General features: G+C 45.4%; 1 protein-coding gene across 1 annotated transcript in view; it reads left to right on the forward strand.

The window, feature by feature from the left end:
- Spata16 (spermatogenesis associated 16) overlaps nucleotides 1–14,608 on the forward strand; it is a 255,304-nt gene that overhangs the window by 223,077 nt on the left and 17,619 nt on the right. Inside the window, exon 9 of the mRNA XM_005343898.3 lies at nucleotides 1,304–1,387. Within this exon, the coding sequence (XP_005343955.1) occupies nucleotides 1,304–1,387 (84 nt within the window). The remainder of the gene's footprint in view (nucleotides 1–1,303; nucleotides 1,388–14,608) is intronic.

Below are 14,608 nucleotides of genomic sequence, written 5' to 3' on the forward strand. Positions count from 1 at the left end.
ATATTTCCAAATGTGCACAAAGGGCTCAAAAGCAACATCACTGAAATGCCTTCCTAATGTATAATTTTTGCAGTAGCTCATGCTTTAGAAAATGGTATTTCATGGGATGATTTCATATTGTATACACTCTCAAAATTTAGAAAGATAGATGGGCAGACATATTGATAGATGATAGACAGACACCGTCAAATAGATGTGTGGTTACAACCCCAACATTTGAACAGTTTGTATTGTAGAAGGTTTCATCACATTATGCAATAGATTTTACTTTCCAGTTTTCCAAGTAAAGGTTAACCTTAAAAAGTAAATCCCAACCTGACCTTGTAGGGCACCATGGCAACAGCGGTGGCTCAACAGAAACCTCATGAGTGACTCTGCTCGCTGCCTTCCTGAGGAAACTCTGCGGCACCAGAGGCCATCTAAGGGTTAGCCTTCAGTCTCACATGTTCTGACACAACCCACACATGAGCCACGTGATAGAATTTGTTACCAGTTTCTGGCTCAGTGGAACTTTGAACTTGGGATCCTCCTGCCTCAGCCTCCCCATTGCTGTGACTATACTGACTTTGTTGGTTTCTTCTGAGATGCAATCTCACGTAGACCATGCTGGAAACTCCCTACTACCTGAGGCTGATCTTGAGTTTGCAATCCTCCTGCCTCCACCTACCAAGGTCTAGGACGGTAGGCATGCACCGCCACTCCTAGCCCATCATATTATTTTCAGTAGGGATATAGCAAATGACTTTTGTTGTAGGTAAAGTGTGCTGTTTCAAAGGGACCTTTAAAAAAAGAAGAAGAAAATTAGTTATTTCAAATTTTTTAACAACAGTAAAAGAGTTTAAATGAACAAGAGTCTTTTAAGAGGCAATCAAACAGTGCAGCTTTAGTACCGTCCTCTGGAGAGCTTTTTCATGATGCTGAGAATTATGATACATTAGCCTCAGGAGAAAACACTAAAACACATTCATGTACTACATGGCATTTCCTGGGAGAATGAACTGCTGCCATCACTCTTAACAGTCCAAATCTGGTTTTAACAAAACATCAACACTTACTACATTAAACCCTATATGCTTCGTACAAATTCGGAGGAAGAATCTTTCCATTGTTTCGATATTTTATGTGTACAGCAATGCTCAGTTATGACTGAAGCAGCATCGAGGTGATGGTATTCATCGTGGGGAATATGAGCAATAAAAGCATCAGCGAACAAATGATTTTTTAATTAGGTTTTAATCTGTGTGTTTAGAGCAGTTATTTCTGTGTGAATTCCATGCTGATAATTTTTATCTTGGTATCGCAGCTGCAGTCGCTAATGGCAGACGCCATGGACACCCTTGAAGGAAGGAAGAGTGACAAAGAGCGTGTGTGGAATAGAATTCAAAAGGTAAAACTCTGAGCGGGAGGAAAAGCGCATCCTATCCTCAGAGAAAATGTCCACCTTGGGTCAAATCTGCTTAGGACATAAAAAAGAGAGGAAAGCAGTCCCTGGGGTGGTTTTCCGTCTGCCTTCTCTGTGAAGTGAATGCGGTCGAAAGAACTAGAAGTGCAAGCAAAACCAGTGACAGATTTGTTTAACTTGCCCCCACGCACTGTGGTCCTCATACCCTCCACCCTTCCTGACCATGATCCTTTTCATTTTCTGTTTAAACCGTCTGCTTCTTCATTATCTGTAATGGTATTTTTAAAGTCCCTTTCCTTGGAATTTTCACTGATTTTGCAACTACTTTTTTGTCTTTGTTTTTGTTTTTATTTTTGTTTGTTTGTTTATCTGTCACTCACTTGGGAAACACATCTTGGCTCAGGCTCCATGATCTTGCACTTTGGTAGTTCGGGTAAAGGAGAAATACCAGGGCTCGTCACTGGTGATCAGGGCAGCATTCACTGGTTGTCCCAGGTCCTGGGAGACTTGAGTGACACCGTAGAACTGTCTGAAGGTGTTGGCGATGCTTACCTCCAGCTTCCCCTAGGTAATACCTTCTGATTGCTCCACGTCCCGTTCATTCTTCTCCCATCCCGCTGTGGGATCCTGAGATCAGGAAACAAAAGGAACAAAACAAAGAAGGCATCAGTCAATCTGTCCTGAAGGGACTCTCGGAATCTGAGGAGACCTGTGCTCTGAAATCAACTTGAAACTCTGAAAAGATACATGAAGAAAAACAAATCCACAGAACTCATAAATGTTTGAGTATCAGGGCTACCTTGCTGGGCAGGAACAGCGCAGCTATATGAATGGCTGTGAACAACATGCTTTCATAACCTGTAGAAACAAATGAGAATAGCCTGGTCTGGGAGATCGGAGATCAGGAGACCAGCTTTATGACTGCGGTGTTTTTAGAACATTCAAAAATTAATGTTCATTACCCAGGTGAAGGAGAAATTTGGAAGGTGGGGAATACCTTACTTGGTAAAGTGCTTGAGTATGTGGACATGAGATCAAGTCCCAGATCCCACATTTAAAAACAAACAAAATACCCAGCCCTTTGTGGTGGTGAACACATGTTCCCCGGGGGAGGAGAGGTGGAGAGAGGCAAATCCCTGGGACTCACAGACCATCCAGTCTAGCTTACTTTGTGAGCTTCAAGTCAGTGAAAGCCCTGTGTGTCTCCAAAAAACGCGGCTGGCACCTGAAGAATGGCACCCAAGGTTGTCCCCTGACCACAATATGCCTACACACACATACACACAAACTTCCCAAAAGTTTTCCCAAAAGAGCGAAAAACATGGGCCAAAAATACAGAGCAATCAGGAGAATTTGTTACTGGGGGCCCGCTTACAGTTTCAGATTAGTCCATGATCACCATGGCAGGAAGCATGGTGGCCGGCAGGAAGCCACGGCGTTAATCTGCAGGTGTACAGAGAGAAACCCAATCAGCCTGTCATAGGCTTTTGAAACCTCAAGGCCCAACCCTAGTGACACACCTCCAACAAGGCCACGCTGCTTAATTCTTTCCAAACAGTTCTATTATTGTTGTATTATATGTATTATTACAGTTATTAACTAGTAAATTAGCATTCAGACATATGAGCCAATATAGGGCCATTTGCATTCAGACCACCACAGAAATTTATAGACTTATTTGGGGCTTATGGTTCCAAAGGGAGAGGAAGCCACGGCCATGACAGCAGGGAACATGGCAGCAGACAGGAAGGCCTGGGCTGGGACGGCAGCTGAGAGCTCACATCACAATGACAGGAGTCTTTAGAAACCTTAGTCTGCCGCCAATGTGATGGCTATTCCTAGCTATCAACTTGATTCCTTCTGGAGTTAACTATAACCCAGAACCAGAGGACACAACTCACCTGGGAGGATTCCTGCTTGATTTGAAGTGGGGAGATCTACTTCTAATCTGGATCTTTGAGGTAGGAAGACACACCTTTAATCCAGATGTTTAACCCAGATCTTATCTTGGCCACCCCTTCTGCTGGAAGCCTATATAAGGACATGGAAAAAGGAAGCTTTTGCGCTGTTCCTGCTTCTTCTCGCCTCACTAGTAAGTCCATTCCTTCACCGGCATTGCGCCTACCTCTTTGGAATTTAATGAAGACAAAATGAGACATCCAGCCTCATGGACTGAGTAACTACTGGACTCGTGGACTTTCCATTCACAGCCAGACGTTGTTGGATTAGCTGGGCACAGCCTATAAATCATTCCAATAAATCCCTTTCTCATATCTGTGTATTATACATTATATATAGCTATATTATGAGAAAGTCATTCTAAGTTCTGTTATTCTAGACAACCCTAACTATTACACCCCAAGACATACCTCCTCCCTCAAAGCCACACCTCCTAATCCTTCGTACCAAGTATTCAAATATTTGAGCTTCTGAGAACCACTCTTATTCAAAGCATCACAGCATGCATATCTGCAAACAAAACTCTCAACTTAAAGAAAAATAAAGAATGGTACTGAGATGTTTGCTTGAGCAAAGAGGCAGGGCTAAAGATAGGACTTCTGAGGCCATTTACCAAGGGAAGCGCAGAAGGGAGAAGCCACACCAGGGAGCTGAGTGAGAATTTAACAGAAGAGGTAAAGGCCCCTGCTGCCCAGACTAACAGCCTAAGTTCAATTTCAGGGAGCTGCGTGGTGGAAATGGAGAACTGACTCCTGTGAACGCCACATGCATGTGTGGTACATGTGTGTGCAGAGGAGGGTGCACATGCATGTGTGGTACATGTGTGTGCAGAGGTGGGTGCACATGTGTGGTACATGTGTGTGCAGAGGAGGGTGCACATGCATGTGTGGTACATGTGTGTGCAGAGGGGGGTGCACATGCATGTGTGGTACATGTGTGTGCATAGGTGGGTGCACATGTGTGGTACATGTGTGTGCAGAGGCGGGTGGAGTGGGGTGTGAAAGAATGCAGAGAGGGGGAGAGAGAGAAATGTTTTAAATTAATAACCATGAATTTGTTAATTAAGAAAATGACAAGGTAAAGGAGAAAATAAAGAAAATCAGTACCATCCCGTTGAGCTGGAGATTCGAGAGAAGAGTTGCAGAGACTAACTCTGAGAAGTTTGCATTAGAAATCTGTCGCTCCTGGATCTCTGAAGGAGAAGGGGTTCTAAAAGGGTTGGACACAGAACTTTGAGGAGGATCTGCTAAGCCACTGATAAGTGAAGTGACGAGGGGGTTCAGTGAACTTGGAGGAATTCTGTAGCTTCTGGAAAAACTAGCTTCAGAAACAGCATGTGTTTCCGTACTGGGGATGGCTTTCTGAAGAGGTGCTCACAGGAAAACGGGAGCAAATGGGTGGCAGCGAGGCAGGAGTGGGCGAGCATCTCCTGTTGGCACAGACTAACAGCTGGCAAAGCAGAGACGGGGTGTGCAGAGAATGAACCCTCCTGTCACAACTGCCATAAGAAGTGGCCTCTGAGTAAAGAGAATACAGGGTCGAGATGACCACAGGAAACATGGAGCCTCACATTCTGGATAAACACGAAATGAAGGTGACAAAGGATAGGGGAAAAGGGGAAGACAAGAAGAAAGGGGGTGCCAGTCACGCCTCACTCGAGAGGTGAAGTTTCTAGGCCCTTGGCCAGATAATGGTAATGCGATCATCTGTGTGGCTGGCACTGCTAAGGGAGACCATATAAAGAGAAGAGAGAATTGTGAGGGGCACGCTTCAAACTGCCGAAGAGAAACCTGCGGAGGAGAGCAAAGACTCACAGAGAGAATCAGAGCTGGAGGGAAGGAAACTAAATACTCAAGAGTCAGCAGCATCACCACCGTTTCTCCTGGCTATACAAATAACTTTAGAACAGGGATCAGCAGACCGCAAGCTGCAGATCACAGTCAGCACAGCACCTATTTCTGTAGTGAAGTGTTGTGATATGGAGCGGCAGGCTATGTTACTGGCGCCTGGCCGCCCGCACGGCTAGCTTTATACAAAATAATTACACGGAAACTGTATTCTTTTAAACACTGCCTGGCCCATTAGTTCCAGCCTCTTATTGGCTAGCTCTTACATATTGATCTAACCCATTTCTAATATTCTGTGTAGCTCCACGAGCTGGCTTACCAGGAAAGATCTTAAACTGCGTCTGTCTGGAGCGGGAGAATCATGGTGACTTCTGACTTGGCTTCTTTCTCCCAGCATTCTGTTCTGTTTACTCCACCCACCTAAGGGTTGGTCTATCAAATGGGCCTAGGCAGTTTCTTTATTAATTAACCAGTGAAAGCAACAGATTAGAAAAAAATCACTCCCACATCAGTGAAGTTCATTGTCACAGCTCTGCCATTCATTTACATGTGGTCTGGGTCAACCTGGCCACTGTAACGACTCAGTCAAAACTGTCTAGCTGCGTGAGGGAAAATGTGGGTGTACGGCAGTTTCCAACAGTCCACCTCCCAGAAATATTTGCAATGACAAATCCAAATATTCCCAGAGCCACACCCCAATGAGTAAACCCTAGGGACAGGCCAGAGAGAGGAAAGGGAGAAAACATCTTTAGTGTCTTTTGAGAATTCTTCATGCACATTCTAATACAAGAATGAGTATGGGGGCTGGAGAGATGGCTCAGTGGTTAAGAGCACTGTTTGTTCTTCCAGAGGGATCAGAGTTCACTTCCCAGTACCCAATTCCAGTTCCAGGGGACCTAACACCCATGGAAAAATACCAATGTACATAAAATAAAAATAAATAAATTTTTAAAAAAGAAAAGAAAATGCTTCTTGCACTTGGCTGTAAGCTACTCTCATGGTGCCAGTGTTCATGGGCATGCCTAGCCTGTTGTTTCTTACTTTGTCCCTACATCAGCTGTCTGTGCTGTGTAACAAACAACCCTAAGTGCAGCAAATTAAAAAACAAAAACAAAAAAACTATTGTCTCTCACACCAATACACGGATCAGACTCTACGGCGGTTCTCAAAACTTCTCCCACCTGGTTCAACCTTACGGCTGTGCACATAGGTCTGTGAAGGTTCCAAGATGGCTGTCTCACATCCTCACAGCCCACACTGGTCCACAGAGACAGTTGCCTGCATGTAGGTCTCCTGTGTGAAATGGGCTTCAAGACGGCATCTAACTTGGTACCAAGAGAACAATCTAAGAGAAGGAAGTGAATACATTCTGTCTTTAAGAGTCATTCTACATCAGCTTGTGCCATACTGTGCTGATGGGAACAGTCACAGGCCAGCCTAGACACAAATGGTAGGAAGAACAGATTCCACGACCAAGGAGATGATGGTGACCCTCTCACAGACAAGGCGCAGCAGCAGAGAGATTCTGTGTTCTGGGCTGGAAAACATACCTTCAAGCACACAGGAGTCAGGTAGACGGTGAAGTCCAGGCCCCCACACTACACACCCAACCAGCTGGCGTCTAGAAAGACTCGCTGGTAAGCAGCCAGCCTTTCCAAATCAAAAGCCCCAGCAATGGTTGTGGCTTTCTAAATAAAAGCCCCTGAGAGATCTTTAGGGAGATGCAAATGGGAAAGAGCAGGGTGCCAAATTCTTCCCAAGGGCTTTTAATTTGGCTAATGCGCCTCTCCAGAGGATGATGGCATCACTCTCAGACAATTCCAGTAGCAAGTAAGTAATTTCCTTTTACTGCTACAGAGTTAATTTGTGTGTGCAGGAAAAAAAATAATTAAAAAAAAAAAAAACCTAGTTGTACAAGCTGCACTGTGTTGTGAGCTCACTGGAAGCTGATATCAGCGTCGCCACCTCTGAGATCTGTTATCTGGAATAGAAACAGCTGTTGCACCTAATGAAAACACTTGAAATTTTCATCTGAAGCAGCAGAATTATGGCAGAAGCGGCTCGTTCTGCACAGTTAAAGGGTCTGTCAGAATCCCCATTACCTCCCAGTTCCCTGGGCTCCACGTTGTTATAGGTCTATAAAAAACAACAACAACAACAACAACTAGACAAACTCATCAGGCTGCGATGCTGCACCCGACTCCTGAGCGCTGACCTCCTGGCTGTGCCTTGTCTCTTCTGGTTCCCCAGAAACAACCGTGTTTGCCCCCACTCTTCACAGAGTTGCAGGGGAGTGATAGTGGTTTGGGACTGACTCTGTAAAGTAGTTCTTTCCAGTAACTATGTCAAGATTAAGATACATTATTGATGGTTTGGTGATGCAAATTCAAAACCGGGCAAGTTACATTTTAAAAATAGCGAGGATTTCCTTATGTCGGAATGTCCCATCTACGGTGTGGTTAAGACCATCACACATTGTTCACTGTGATTCCGTAACAGTAGTGTCTGGGGAGGAACACTGTTTCTGAACATCTCGCTAAAATCTCGCTGACACCTTCCTCATTCAAGTGAAGAGCAAAATATCCACTTGGCTTCCATTCTCTCAGACATCGTCCTGGATCTTCGAGACTCATTCCTGAAAAATCGGTGCCCTCTTACTATCTGCAGCCTACTTAAGTAGGCAATAAATCGCCTAAAATTATAGAATATGTTATAGGGTAAAATGGCGGGGTATGATAGGAAAATGGAAGGTACCAAATAAAGAAGAAAATTGTGCCTATCCCAGACAGAACTCACTTTTAGTATGGGAAGTAGCAAGCATGAGACACTAAGGTGGAGTGTGAGCTCCCAGTTCTCAGTGATCAGCTATGGTAACTACTGCGTAAAAATCGACTACTGAGAAACGGTGTGAAATAAGATAGAGTGCTTTATTAAAAGCAAACACACTTGAAAGCTGCCACGACGAGAGTAGGCTGAAGGGAAAGGAGAGCAAGGCATCGTAGTGGCTTTCTGAGTGCGGTGATGAGCACCAGGGCCAAGGCAGCTTACAGAAGAAAGAGTTTATGGGGTGCTAACAGTTTCAGAGGCTGAGTCCATGGCCACTCTGGCAGGGAGACTGGCAGCAGGCATTGGTGCTGGTGCTATGCCTGAGGGCCAACACACTTATCCACCAGTAGGGGGCAGACAGAGGCTGACAGTCTTCCCACGAGGCCACACCTCCTAATCCTTCTCAAACAACTCTACCGACTAGGAATCAAATAGTAGTGTGTGGAGGCCATTCTCATGCAGACCACCGTCCCAGGAAAGGTTATTACAGTGATCCAGGAGAGGAAGCCCAAACCTCAAGCCTAAGTGGGAATAATGTTAGCTTTCATCTTCTCCTCAGAAGGCAATGGCATTTAAAGAGAGACCAGTGCACAAAAGAAACACAATTCCTGCCTGTGTTGCTCCTCTCGAAGATGGGACTGGGCACATTAAGGGGTGGGATTTATTTTGTCTGACAGTCTGAGAGTACCAACCATCCTGGAGGGGAAGGCATGGCGGCAGGAGTATGGGTAGCTGGACACACTGTCCACAATCAGAAACTGAGAGAGGAACGCTGGTGTCCCACCTGCCTTTTTGCTCAGTCCAGGACCCAGTTCCCTAGAGTGCTGGCACCCACACTCAAAGTGATTCTCCTTATTTAATCCTCCCTGGAGAACCCTCCCAGATATACCCAGAGCTGTGTCTCCTAAGCAGTCAAGTTGAAAATGAAGACTATCACACATTCGGAACTAATAGTTTGACGACAAACCAGACCTATCACAAATTAGGGCAAGAGGCAATTTTCTTTCTCTGGGTCTCAGTTTCCTTACCCATAGACTAAGAATATGGCCTAGTGCAGCGAACTCCTCGACCAGCGAGAAAGAACGACCACGACACGAGGATTCTTCTCAGATCACGCTTTACTGGAGTGCACTTGGTTGAGAGATAACATGAAGCAAAGGGGCCCGAGATCACTAAGGCAGCTGCTTATGTATGGAATTGGCACATGGGTTGCCCTGTGATTGGTTGCCACCATCAGCTGACACCAGACTGCATCGAGATAGGCCCAGGAACCCCCATTCACCGCCCATGCGGGAAGTGGGGGACAGGCAGCTCACAAAGGCATCGCCAAATATGGAGTATAACCGGCAAGACAGGATGTGGTGCCATCTTGCAATGGCGGTCCTGTCTGGCTCCCTGCAGCCTAGAAAAGTCTAAACCCTTCCCAGCTCTGAATAAATATATATCTTGAAAGCCAAATCAGCAAAATCAAAGAATAAACAGTTATTGAGTTCTTATGGAGCATTATGTATACCAACTCATTAATCTTCACCAGATAAAAAGTATAATTTGCTAAATAGAGGAATCCAGCAGGTTGCCCAAATTCACATGACCGGTAAGTAACACAAGCCATGTGTTGTAATAGAGCGGAGGGCTACTTTCCCGGCACCCAGCCGCCTGCGCAGCTAGCTTTACCTGAAATAATTACATGGAAACTGTATTTTTTTAAACACTGCCTGGCCCATTAGTTTCAGCCTTTTAACCCATTTCTAATAATCTATGTAGCACCATGAGGTGCGCTTACCAGGAAAGATCTTAACCTGCATCTGTCTGGAGTGGGAGAACCATGGCAACTCCTTGACTCAGCTTCTTTCTCCCAGCATTCAGTTCTGTTTACTCCACCCACCTAAGGGTTGGTCTATCAAATGGGCCTAGGCAGTTTCTTTATTAACCAATGAAAGCAACAGATTAGAAAGAAATCACTCCCACATCAGCCATGGCTTGAGCTGACTCTGTGATGGAAGCCCAGGACACGTGACACCTGAAAAACCCTGAGTGATTGTAAGCATCCAACAATGTGCTCAACACTGTGTCTGCATTCACATGTGAGGCCAGGTGTGGGGTCAGGGTAGCCGCTAAACAAAGAGGAATCTGGCTAAGGGTCTTCAGTTCTCAAATTCTTTCAATCTAAGCTAAAGAAGTCACTGTGAAGTTTTTAGTTTAGTCTAGCATCACAGTTAATTGACTTTGGGGCTGGAGATATGGTTCAGTGGGTAAACTGCTATCCAAACAAGCATGGAGGTCGGGGTTCAAATCCCCAGAGCCCACACAGTTTGGACACTATAACACATACCTATAATTCCAGTGATCCTAGGAAGAGATGGAAGGTGGTCACAGGAAAATCTCTGGAAGCCCTTCGGCCTGACAAGCACAGTGACAAAAACCAGAGATATTGTCTCAAACTAAGTATAATTCAAGGACCAACATTCTCCTCGTGCTTGCTATGACACGTATTTACCAGTCAGCACACGAATACATATACACACTAAATAAATAAGATAATTGGCTAATTCATTGACTCTTATATAGGCTCCTCCTCCTTTGATGTGTAGTTTTCTGTCATGAGACACTGAACCGCAAGTCACCCTCTTCTGAGAACCCCAATATGCCCCCCCCCACACTTTTAGGTCCTGCAGTTTTGTTGTTTATCACTGAATCCTTAAGTCCGCTGAAGTTGGATGCTTTTTTAAGATTTTATTTTTGATTATGGATATATATGTGTCTCTGTGTGGGTCTGTGCACATGGACAGAGGTGCCCACAGAGGCCAGCAAAGGTCATCAGGTTCCCGTGGAGCTGGAGGTGGGAGTCATCTGATACGGGCAGTATGTGACATTAACCACTGAGCCATCTCTCCAGCCCCTCCACTGAGGTTTTATGGAGGGGCCTAACCAGAGAAATAGGAGGAGATATGAAAAAAAGCTTGATGTTAAGTTGGCACATCTGATTTCTTCTCACTATAAATCCAAGAGGTAAACAGTGCACAAGGAAAAGTTATTCTCTCGGTGCATACAAAGCCGAACGTCTCAATGAGATCAGAATTTAGCCTGCTATGACATACTATTTTATTCTTCTGTCTTTGGGTCACTCATCTGAGGCTAAATGAGGGAAATACACTTTGATATTTCAGAAGCAATGAGAGAAGTTTCCTCAGCTATAACCTGAGACCTGTGAGCTTTCATGAGAAGTAGTTTTGAAGTGGGAAGACACTTTAAAATTCATATAGTATTACAAAATGCAGTGAACTTCAATGAATCCAGCAAACAGAGTGCATGCATCTCCTCGAAATATTCATATGAAGGTACTCCAAATGATTTGCATTTTTATATTCCTTTTTATATCAAAGCCTTCACTTTCACACCAGCCCATTGTCATCCCAGAAACGACATTCATAGGTATACTCACTGGTCCCTTGAAGACGAGCGTGTGGATGGGCTAGGTGACCCAGGGACTCGGTTCTGTTGCAGACTTGGCACAGGCAAAGCAGAGGTGCATGACTACAGATTGGGAGGTGGGGCAGGGGCAATTGGCTGAGGAGAAAATCAAGCAAACTGCAGCCTTTTATTTACTTGCTGCATCAGCATTCAATCCTGAATCCTGGCAGAGGCGCCTCGGGGAGAGATTACCCACACAGCATCTCTCATCGGCCAGGCGGCTGGGCTGACTCATGGGTGGTGGGCTAGGAGTTCTGTGAATGTTCTCCTCTTTTCTGAGACTCGGCAGTGGTGCCGTTCATTCACAAGCAGTGAGTCCTGCAATCAGGCTTTCCCTGTGTGTCTTGCCCTTTAAAACATCTCCGCAGATTTTTTGCAATTTGACTGTGAATCTTGCAACTGCCTGGGTATGGCTGTCCTCATTAGCATATCCTATTCCATTCTGGTGTGAGCTCTGAGCACAGCTAAGCAATTCTGTCCATAGCCTCGTGCAGGCCGTGTGGGGAGTCTCCATGCACTTGTCACTAGCTGTGCTGGGAAGGGAAGGGACAAGCAGGAAGAGACAAGACCAAAAACTCTGCAGGATAAATCGCTACGATTTAAATCAACAGATTCTATGTCTATAGGCTTCCAGGCACTGAAGCCTTACAGAAGCTCACGGTTACCATCAGAAGCCAAACTTTTGGACAAAGATTCCATGCCTATACTGAGGAAAGCTGGAAGCCTTGGTTCTTACCAGCTGCCATCACAGACCAGTGCTCAGCTGCGGATGGTGAAACCTGGCTGTCACTGAAGTCAGTGACTTCTCCCCTTGTCTGTAGAAACAAAGTGTAGAGTTAGTTTGTTGCCTTGGTCAGCTTTCAATGAAGCTAACAAAACATAGAAGCTTTGTTTAGGCTTGCAATGTCAGAGGTCTTAGTCCACGGATGCTTGGCTCTGTTGCTTGTTGATCACAGTAGCAGCACCGCAGAGGCTATCTGTTCACCTGGAGGTAGCTGGAAAGAAAAGAGAAAGCCAGGAAAGACCGGAAAAGGTTAGGGCTCCAATCTGCATTCAAGGGCACACTCCTAATGCCCTAACTCCTGCACACTCTGCCCTACCCCTGAAGACTTTATCACCTCTGTGTAACACGGCACCTGAACCTATAAGAGACAGTCAAGGTCCCAACAATGGCCTTTCTCACACTGTTCCTGGCAGTACTATTTTGTACCTCATTTCCTACCAATGCTCAGCTTTGCCTCCAAACCCATGAAGCTCCCTTGATTGGCTGAAGATGGTGCCCTCTAAAACTTGGACTTCTTGACAGGACATTTTTGCAGCAGATCCTCATGTGTCCCTCATTTAAGGAGCTCAAGCCCAGGGGTGCAGCCATTTCTAACAGGATTCTAGGTGACATCACAGCCAGCGTGCGGTCACTCAGGTGGACCTAGCGAAGTACTCCTATCCAACTGACCATCTTAGGCTGACTGAAGTGTATCTTGGTTAACTACTGTAATCAGTCCGAAAAGGCTCGCCAAATTTATTGCAGAAAATAAGGCTAATACTGATGATGATAAATATTAGCAATGAATATTATTGACCTCGTGCTATACCACACATGCGATAGCGTTGTAACGTCTAAGAATTGCAACAACCGCATGACAGAGCTGTTACTGTGTCTCTGTGAGGATGAGGAAAAGAGTGTTGTAAAATTAACCAGGAAATAATCCCAAGTCTGTACTGCATGGTCTGATGAGGACTTGAGGCAAAGTCCTGCTCCCCATCGCAGGCTGAAACATTTATGCTAAGATAATCACACCTGCCAAGGGTGCCGAAGAACGTTGCCTACTCCAAGTTCCAATTCTTTAGCAGCAAACGAGAGCAGCATTGAGTCTTCCTTTGGCTGAGTGGATGGTAAGGCTACTGTGAAGAAAGGCTCGAGATCACGGCGTGTTGTCCATCTCAACGATTACCCACATGAGCTTCAGCAGCTGCCTGGCCTGTCCCAAACCTTAGCACCCACAAGTCCTCCCCGATTGCCCTGTTTTCCTGTCTCTCTTCATGAACAGACTGTATTTAAGGTTGCTTTCAAAGTTTACCGTTTTCCCTCTTCCTGTAACTTCAGAACTTCTAGGGCATGACTTCAGAAAGTCTGGACATTCTTGTGCTGACTGACTGTTGCTCTGAGTTGTCCTCTGAAGCCTGCTCTCTGGTGAGTCTGAACGGGAATTCTAAGACTGCTCCGGAATTCCAAGGCAACAAAATTTCATAAGCACATATTGTCACAGCCTCGCAAGACTTCACCATCCTGACGCAAAGGCCTGAGTCTGGCCATGAACCAACACGTTGTTTACCTCCTTCACTTCCTCAGCTTTCCCTGCCTGACTCACTGGCAGCTAGTACAAGGAAGTAACTGGCTCTATTCAAACGTTTGTCAAAGTGCCTCTGTTGAGAGTTCATTGTAATATTGACGTGGGAGCAGCAGAGGAGAGGATGTGTCTATTGTATTTTGAACTAAAGAGTATTCTGCATTCTGTTGCATGAATTTTATATAGTAAGGTTTGCCATTCTTTATAACTCTTGAACATAACAGGATGGACTGGAGAGATGGCTCAGCAGGTAAGAACACATGCTACTCTTCCAGGCGCCCAAATCAGGTGACTCAACCCTGTATATCTCCAGCTCCATGTGCTAGTGGCCTGCCATTCCCTTCACCCCCTCACCGTTGTGGCAGCCAAAGATGAGGAGACCACAGCTGACCTTTCTCCCACTGAGCTATCTACTGATGTGCCAGCTGAAGTCCTTCATGGACGGAGGGCCTCACAGTGTCGGGGAAGATGACCTCGATGCCATGAGCAATGTCACAATCAAATACAGAGTTGGCCAAGTAGCACAGCCGGAGGAAATGTGCACTCACGTTTGCAAGATCTGGTTTCTGCTTTTGCCTGACATGTTGAGAAATACACCGATGACAAAGAGGAACCAATGCTGCAGCTCTTTAATACAGTTCCTCGTGCTGTGCCGACCCGCACTGAAGATGGACACTGTAAAGTAATCCCACACTAGCTCAGAACTGAGTATAACAAAGGGTTATTTATTTAAGGGTGGACTCACAGATCACAGT

Source organism: Microtus ochrogaster, chromosome 1, assembly GCF_000317375.1.
Source record: "Microtus ochrogaster isolate Prairie Vole_2 chromosome 1, MicOch1.0, whole genome shotgun sequence".
NCBI classification, from domain to species: Eukaryota; Metazoa; Chordata; class Mammalia; order Rodentia; family Cricetidae; genus Microtus; species Microtus ochrogaster.